This window comes from Maniola hyperantus, chromosome 7, assembly GCF_902806685.2.
Source record: "Maniola hyperantus chromosome 7, iAphHyp1.2, whole genome shotgun sequence".
In the NCBI taxonomy this organism is placed as follows: Eukaryota; Metazoa; Arthropoda; class Insecta; order Lepidoptera; family Nymphalidae; genus Maniola; species Maniola hyperantus.
In genome coordinates this window covers 466,886-475,532 of record NC_048542.1, presented here as the reverse complement: position 1 = coordinate 475,532, position 8,647 = coordinate 466,886, and the positions used below count along the sequence as shown (strand labels likewise).

At 36.0% G+C, this 8,647-nt stretch overlaps 2 protein-coding genes across 2 annotated transcripts in view; both read left to right on the top strand.

Moving 5' to 3' along the window:
* The window catches only part of LOC117983682 (uncharacterized), a 12,612-nt gene extending 4,239 nt beyond the window's left edge, over positions 1 to 8,373 (top strand). The window contains exons 2-6 of the mRNA XM_069499828.1: positions 5,710 to 5,970; positions 6,379 to 6,563; positions 6,805 to 6,962; positions 7,764 to 7,890; positions 8,274 to 8,373. Coding sequence (XP_069355929.1) covers positions 5,710 to 5,970; positions 6,379 to 6,563; positions 6,805 to 6,962; positions 7,764 to 7,890; positions 8,274 to 8,373 — 831 coding nt within the window. The remainder of the gene's footprint in view (positions 1 to 5,709; positions 5,971 to 6,378; positions 6,564 to 6,804; positions 6,963 to 7,763; positions 7,891 to 8,273) is intronic.
* Positions 800 to 3,912, top strand: LOC138402533 (uncharacterized). The gene is made up of 3 exons (XM_069499502.1): positions 800 to 1,240; positions 1,887 to 3,148; positions 3,890 to 3,912. Exons 1-3 carry the CDS (start codon positions 1,137 to 1,139, stop codon positions 3,910 to 3,912), a joined length of 1,389 nt encoding a protein of 462 aa, XP_069355603.1. The 5' UTR covers positions 800 to 1,136.
* Positions 8,374 to 8,647: the final 274 nt, after the last annotated feature.

The window sequence follows — 8,647 nt, the reverse complement described above, 5'->3', positions numbered from 1 at the left end:
ATCACCACTATATTTTACAAATCCAACAACTGACAATCGAAAAGAGTAATTTATTACCTATTTTGAACAAATCATTTGACTTTGACTTTTGATCCCGGAAAATCAAAGTTCCCACGGGATTTTTAAAAAACCTGAATCCACGCGGACGAAGTTGCGGGCATCATCTAGTGCATAATAAATAGTTTTTGATTTATCATGCAAAATGTTAAAAAATACTATTTACCTATTTATTTATTTTTATTTTTCACTAGCTGCCCCGGCGAACTTCGTACCGCCTAACAGTCGATTCTTTTTCAGGAATTTTTAAAAAAAATTCTCTCCGTAAGAACCATATTCGTACTTCAAGGAATATTATAAAAAAAGAATTAGCGAAATCGGTGCAGCTGTTCTCGAGATTTGCGATCAGCAACACATTCAGCGATTCATTTTTATATAATATAGAGATTTACTATTTGTTGTCAGATTTGTCAATGCTGAATTATGTTGTATTTTAGTGACTCAAGACATTCCTTTTAGAAGAAAACAAGGAAAATAAAATGAATGTGCCCAATATACGTACCACTGAAATCCAACATGATGCTACAACATTCAATTCCGTACTAAATATTGAAAGGTCTACCCATACCATACTTGTAAGTTGTTATGCTATGTTTTTTGCATACATTCTATATAGATAATACTCACAATATATTTATGTTGATTGTATGTTTATTAATTCCAGAAATGAAATGGAGAGCTTCAATAGTTCTGCGTCGAATGATACATCTAATGTGACTGTTGAAACAGAAAATGATACATATGAGTCGTCTAGTTTCAAAAGCCCCTAAAACGATTTTATCCTAAAATCAACCTTATATTGTTATGTGCAAGCGTTTTGTTCGTACTTCAAGTTTAGTCATTCAGTTAGTGTCAAATCCCTCTGAAACACAAACAAAAATAGTTCTAAAGTCCACGATTGGGATCAAAAGCCACTACAAAATTGCATGTGGCTTTCAAAAGCCCCTAGAAACTGACTGTCCAATAGTAGTGCGTCATTTTTAACACGTGACTTTACCATAACTATGCAAACAAGATGGCGATTTTTGTTGTGTGGTGTAGATCTGTGTTTGGTAATTTAATGATTTTATGCATTAAAAATGGAGGACTTAATGAAATTTGTGAAAAAATGTGATCCAAAAAAGACAAGGAAACGATCTGTGAATAAAGCAACCTGGAAACGTGAGATTCTACGCGAAAAACGGTACGTGATTCATCCATAAAAATCAGCATCAACATTAGCAAGAATGGTATTATGCAGTAGGTACTATGGAACATAAAACTGCAGCATGTATTATTTTATTAATGTAAATATGAACGTTTCCTTTCATATGTCTTTTGTAGGTATGTTTATTTGTTACTAGCTGATGCCCGCGACTTCGTCCGCGTGGTTTAAGTTTTTTGTTGTTCCCGCGGGAACTCCTCAATTTCCCGGGATAAACAGTAGCCTATGTCATTCTCCAGGTCCTCAACTATACCCATGCCAAAAATCACGTCAATCCGTTGCTCCGTTGTGGCCTGATTGAAGGACAAACCAACAAACAAACACTTTCGCATTTATAATATTAGTATGATGATGCGTAGTTTGAAGAGTAGTCATTTTAATTATTTTTGATAAATTCAGAAAAGATAAGTACCTACGTGAAGTTAGTGGATATGTGTTAACTCAGAACCCATAACCAAAAAAATATTGACCTATTGTCCTATCTGTACCTAAATTCACTTTTGTTAATGTTGATTATTTTTAGTTCATAATCACAGTTTTTTAAGCCTGAAATTGTCTAAAAAAATAACTGTTAGTATTAATTATTTATTATTAGCAAAGTTTATTTCTGAACTTTTTATTTTAGGTACAAACCCTCAAGCTTGCCGCAGTTTCCGCAGTGTGGACACAAGCAAAAGGCGTTTCGATGTACTGAATTATCATGTCAAGAAATAAGAAAATTTCATAAGAATTTCTATAAATGTGATACCAAAGTGAAGCAAGACTGTTTTATACTGAAATATTGTAATATATCAGAAGCTAAGTCATTAAACCCCAGAAGCATAAGAAAAGTTGCTATTAAGTATACTATACTTAGTAAAAATGGGACCAAAATACCGGTATGTCAAAAAACTTTCATGAGAGCACTAATAATAAAGAAAGATCGAATACAGGGCGTAATGAAAAGATTTTTAAATAGCGGAGGTGAAATGCCAGAAGAGAAGCGTGGAGGTGACAGAAAGAGAGAAAAATACGAAGCAAAAAGAATATCCGTCGAATGGTTCATTGAATCCTTTCAGGGACAAGAGAGTCACTATTGTCGTTCGAAAAGTATCAATAGAATATATCTTGCTTCAGGCTTGTCAATACGTAAAATGTGGCGTATGTATAACGCTGCCCGTGACGAGGATTTGAGGGTTAAACAAAGCTTTTTCAGACATGTTTTTAATACTAAATATAATATAGGCTTTGGAAATCCTAGGACAGACGTATGTTCAACGTGCATTGAACTGTTAGAACGCATAAAAACTGAGAAGGACGCTTCCAAGAAAAATGTTCTTATGGCCGAAAAAAGAATTCATCGCCTTAAATACAAAGCCTTCTATGCAATATTGCAAGAAGAAAATGAAATTATTCAAACCATTACCTTCGATTGCCAAAAAAACCAGGCAATGCCCAAAGTTCCGGACCAATCAGCCTACTACAGTCGTCAAATCAACTTTTACCACTTCGCCATTGTTGTGGGAAATTCAAAGGCAAAACTAGACAAAAATAACATTCGTTCCTACTATTGGGATGAAACTTCACACTGCAAAGGCAGTAATGAGATAATTAGCGCAGTTTACGATTTCTTGAAAAACTTTGAATTTGGAGATAAGATAAAAATTCTACGAATAGTATCCGACGGTTGCGCCGGACAAAACAAAAATACAGGCATGATAGCTATGCTAGGTAAATGGCTGTATACAGAAGCCCCAACAAATATCAAGAAAATAGAGCTAATCTTCCCTGTTGTAGGTCACTCCTTTATACCTCCAGACAGGTTGTTTGCCAGAATTGAGAAAACCTTGAAAACTAAAGAAGTCATAACCTCTCCATTCGAATATGCAGCTGTCTTAGAACAAAATGGTATGTGCAAAGATCTAGCATCAATTTCCGTATTTGATTGGAAAAAAAGTTACAAGTCCATCATTAAACCCACTACGTCTTGGCATTTTCAGTTTATGAAAACAAAAAGGTTTTTTATTACAAGAACTAAAACAGAAAACATTTTAGTACAGGGTGAAGAGACATATAGAAACGAAATACGCGAAAAAAAGACTATCACAAAAAAAAACAAAAAAATCACTATGATATCTCCCCAAGTAATCCAGCCAAACCGTGTTTTCATAAAACAAGCCAAAATTCAAGACGTAGATAAACTTCTTAAAAAGCACTATGGAGATGAGTGGAGAAATTTGGAAAAGTTGATTTTTTTTAAAACTGTAATGGAGAGAATGAGTACCACTGAAACGGGAGACTTTCTGAGATTGTCAGAAGAGACTGATTTGTGTGAAGCTGGATTTACGGATAATATTTGTCACGTTTAAATTCTTTCATTTTTATATATAATAATTAAACACAATAAAACCTTTTATTTCATGCCTATAACAGATTTATCATTATTTTTTAATATATTATCCATCAAAAGAAATTACTTGATTCTGAGTTTTTATGAGATTTAATAAAAGCTACATTCACCTACTTTCTTACTTTGGTTGATCTTGGTGCTTGTCGATATCTTGTATAACACCATCCTTTGTTAAGATTTTGTCAGTTGCAAAATCCACTAAAAAGTGACGTATTACTATCAAATTCCTCTTATTTCAGCAGTGAGTTTCATAAGCCGCTAAAATGAAAGAAAAAACATCCATATTTTTGTTTATTTAACTGATTTGTTGCGGAAAAGGGATTTTAAAGTGGTGCCATATTCTGTGGGCTCATATCATACAAAAATTATTATTGTCTATAACATTTATCAACGACGAGAAGTTTTTATGAGTTTGTGAAAAATAAGCAAAACTTATTTTAGTGGCTTTTGAAACTAGACGACTCATATTGTGTTTATGTGTGTAGTGGGCTTTTAGAGGGAAATTGAATTGTACCTACTTCCTACTTATAAAAATAAAATTTTCATTTTTGAGATCAAAGTGGAATTTATTTAGACTTTTTTATACACAAGTAGATGGTATATATAGTTTTTAGTCGCTACTAATAGATAAGTCTAGGCAACAAAATTTATTTTCACAGACAAACGAATGTGTAATCATGTGTTCCTAATAGGTAATCCGCCAGCACAGAGAATTCAACTCCTAGAGTACGCATATACAAGGATTTACATGAAAACAAAATCGTAAAATGTTGGCGGGGGACAGGGGAGAATGCTTTGTTGTGATTGGTGGACTGACTAATAAAAACAATGTGCGGAATGAGGGTACCGAACGGGCGTGGGCGATGATTCATTTAAAATTCCGTGGGATCACCACGATTTAGCAATGCAATTCCTTAGGTACAGCATCAGGGTCGAGAAGTGGGTCTTCGAGTTCAATGATAAAGTCTTTACTTGGTAGATATAGGTACCTACCTCCAATATCAATTTATAACCGACAGTTTCAAAATCCCATAAGTTTTGGTGGTCATGTCCCCTGCAGCATCAGGATTGAGGAGTTGAAATCCTGTGTGTCCTATATAAAATGACATTTTATATAGGACAATGTTGCAAAGTTTCTTTATCAATTAAAAAAAATACGCAAATCGGTTCAGAAATCTCGGAGATTTCTGTGTACATAGGTAGAAAAACACAACTCCTTTTTTAAAAGTCGGTTAAAAAAGTATCCTTTGTTAATCCTCTACTTGTCTGTAAAAGTCCCGTCAAAATAGGTTCTGCCGTTCCGAAGATTAGCCCGTTCAAACAGACAGACAGACAGACAGTTTTTAAAAACGTTTGATTCAGCTGTTATGGTACAGTTCAAATAACAATATTATGAGCTTGCGGTAGTTATTTCGAAATTACAGACAGACACTTCATAGAAGTATGGATTTCTATAATATATACGAGTTGTTTATACACGCTGAGGCAGTAGTTACCTAATAGGTATGTATGTAAGTGAGATTTTATAGTATTCATCAAAAGATAAGTAGGTAATCATTATCATTCAAAAAAAAATTAAAAAATATTTATTTCTGTAGGTAAAACAATTTCACATAGTGCGTAGTAATTGGGACCATCCCAGTAACTGTTTTAGTATTGCTACGAGTACTCGTGGCAGGCGACCCCGCTCTTCCATAAAATCTTATACAATAATAATTGAAATAAGTAGTTCCTTCATAAATCATATATTTACAAAAATTCATCGGTGACATCTGTCCAACTATCTGTGTGCCATCATCAATATATCCGGACGCTAGTGTGAGCGCATGCACTCGCTACACTGCTCATCACTGAGTCTATTTCTTTCTATCACAATGTTAGGTGAAATAGCATACAGGTTACCCACGTGGGCCGAGCAGTTCGGACGTGCATCCAGCGTCACCTTAAGGACTAAAATTGTACTTTTGACATCACAGTTTACAAATAAATTTAAAATATGAGAACTTCAAATTTGTGCATTATACTCAATCATAATATTTCTGGCTTATGCCTTTTTCAGTGTGCAAAAGACGTTTTTAAAATAGATAAAAAGTACCACCTCGTGCGTGAGGCATACGACGTAGCCAAAAGCCTGTTCCTCCAGGGCCGTAACAACTACAACCAGCTCAAGAACACGTCTCTCCTCGTGATGGATACGTTCCTCGACCTGGTGCACATCATGAACACTGAGATGGCCAAGAAGCTGCGTGGAGCCGTCCTCAAGTTCTACAGGATCAAATACTTCCATGACTTCACGAACTATGTGATTACGCTGGAAGAGGTAAGGAAGTTCTAGTTTAATTTCTTTTTTATTCATAGACTGGCGCTTGGCTACAATCAGACCTTGGTGCTTGATACCACTCCTTATATTACAGAACGCATATACCTTTTTTTTATCGACGCGCCTTTTTTCTGTCTAGCACAGACCACATAGTTATCTGTCCAGGCTTTGAGAAATTCTCGTGCAAATCTCAACCTTTCATGGGTCCACCCATAGCTATAGTACTTGACAGGTCATCATGGCACGTCACCCACGCTATCCCGCACACTTCCACAGCGAGAGTGCGGGGCGTCCCCAACCCGGTTGCCATGTCGACCTGTCGCATATTAGGTACGTTGACAGTACGATTTCGCCGTCTACTAGTCCATTATGATCTTTCATCAATTGTTTTAAGTTCTCCTTACACAGATCATAGACATAACGGAGCACTGCCTCTCAGAGCCAGCGAAGAAGCTGGAGCAGCTGCGTAGTGACTTCCACTTCCTCATCAGCAACTTCCAGGACGTGCGGCTCTTCCACACCGTCCACAAGTGCCACGACGAGTTGCCAGATGAGGTCGCTGCTGCGCACTGCATCCTGCATCAAGCTGTTCTGTACGTACCTGCCCTACCCTACCTGATGAGTGATGATGCATAACATTGCAAGCTTAGATCAACTGAGATTGAACTGATTTTGATCAATGATGAATGATCAGATAAACAATTTTACTATAATAATTATTATAGGTAGGTATATAATTTTTATATACCTATTTCATTTCGTTTAGGGATTAGTTAGTCGGGTTTTCGTTTTGAATTTTATCTTGATTAATAGAGACCTATTGCGATTTTCTAGCTTCAACGAAACAATGCAAGAGAGTCTGGTGTCCATAGTGGAGATCAAGACAAAGCAACATGCGCGCAAGATGAACGCGTCGCTTTACGAAGTCCCGAAGTGCCTCAACTCCTTCGTCCCGAACTTCTTTGAGCAACTACTTGTTGATGCGTACACAGGTAAAAGAAGAAAATAAATCTGTAGGTACCTACCATTAGTAGTTATACGAGTTTTCACATCAAGCTGACAAGTGACGTCGATTATTTAGCGTTCCGGTACGCCATGCGATGCCGCGTAAATGGCATTATGGTTTAATCAAACTGGCATACCCCTTCTAAGTTAGCCCGCTTCTTACATCGTAGACTTCACTATAACTTACATGGTCAGGTGAGATCGCAATCAAGGGCTAACTTGTATCGGAATTTCAAAAAAACTTAATGTCTGAGTAAAATGGACCTACGTTTCTTTGTGTTAAAGTCGACTCGTACATTCAGTTTCAGTATTAATTTTTATTTCGCAGTTTCCGCTTGCGCTGGCTGTAGACGTATTATGACAAACTTGAACCTTTTTTGACGTTAGGTATAGTTTTCGATACTCGAAATCTGTCAACGTTGTCGAGATGTAACTCGTCCTATCACTTCTGTACAGTTACATCCAAACATTACAATAGTTTTAATTAATACCTTATAGCTTATGCCCGCGACTTGTTCCTATTTCTCTAGAGTTAGGTACTGAGCGCCGATGGTCTTCTAACTTCTAATTTGAAATTGAAACATAGTATAAATCCCGCAAATTGCTTTTGCGCCGCTGGAACCATGTCTATTAACATCGAAATGACGTCATTTTGACGTCAGCCGAAATAAAAATATACCATCAGCTCGAAACTTCAGTCTAGTGCTGATGTCACTAAAATGGCGGCCACGCGCACTAGCAATTTACTTACGGGACTTATATGTACTTAGTTACTTTATTTATTGCAGAAAAATGTGGCTTCCTGAAAGTGGTGAACGCATCCATTGGGGATCTAATAAAAGACAAATGGCGAGGCTGTAAAGAAACACTGTTTCCCAAAACATGGACCCCGTTGGTTGAAATCCTAAAACAGAAGTATGACAGATTCAAAAAATATATAGTCTATTCACCATACTTACAAGATGGTGACAATTATACTATACTAATAGAATAGATAAGTAGGTACCTACATAATTATGGATATAGGTTGAACGGATTTGAAAATAATCCTGTCAAAAAGACTTGCAAATCGGTCCAGAAATCGCGGCGAAATCGGCGATGTTTCTTTACAGATGTTGGCAATCATCGTCATGATTAATTATTTTTTATCACGATTCATCATCATCATCATGATTAATCCATCGCCGGCCTACTGTTGTGCACGGGTGGCCTCGCAGAATGAGAAGAGTTTATGGCTTAGGCCTAACTTTTTAGCTTTAGTTTGATATGATTTAAAATACACTTTTATCTCCTTTCAGATCCATGACATCGCAGTCGCTTTTGCTGACGCTACTTTCGGCGAATTTAACGGCTAATGATATTATAAAACGTTATATCCACAAGATTAAATTAAATTGATTAATATATTAACATACTTTACTTAGCTCTAAGATGAAATTAACTAGGTCATAGGTGCTGATTCGGTTGGTACCTACTTAAATCTCTAAACTAATGACTAGAGAACTATCTTTTTTGCACATGTTTAGACTTCTTAGTTCATTTTATAATGTCATATGCTTAGTACTAAACAATCAGTCTTAGTTTAATGTTAATAAATTATTTTATCAAATTAATTATTTGTATAATAATTGATAACTTAGATTCGGGAATATGGTAACTAATTAACTAGGTA

Excerpts from the sequence above, each read along its gene's own strand:
- LOC138402533 (XM_069499502.1), top strand. The coding sequence starts at position 1,137 with ATGGAGGACTTAATGAAATTTGTGAAAAAATGTGATCCAAAAAAGACA. Across the intron at positions 1,241-1,886 it reads GAGATTCTACGCGAAAAACG|GTACAAACCCTCAAGCTTGC; the intron begins GTACGTGATTCA and ends TTTTTATTTTAG. Across the intron at positions 3,149-3,889 it reads AGCTGTCTTAGAACAAAATG|CAGTGAGTTTCATAAGCCGC; the intron begins GTATGTGCAAAG and ends CTCTTATTTCAG.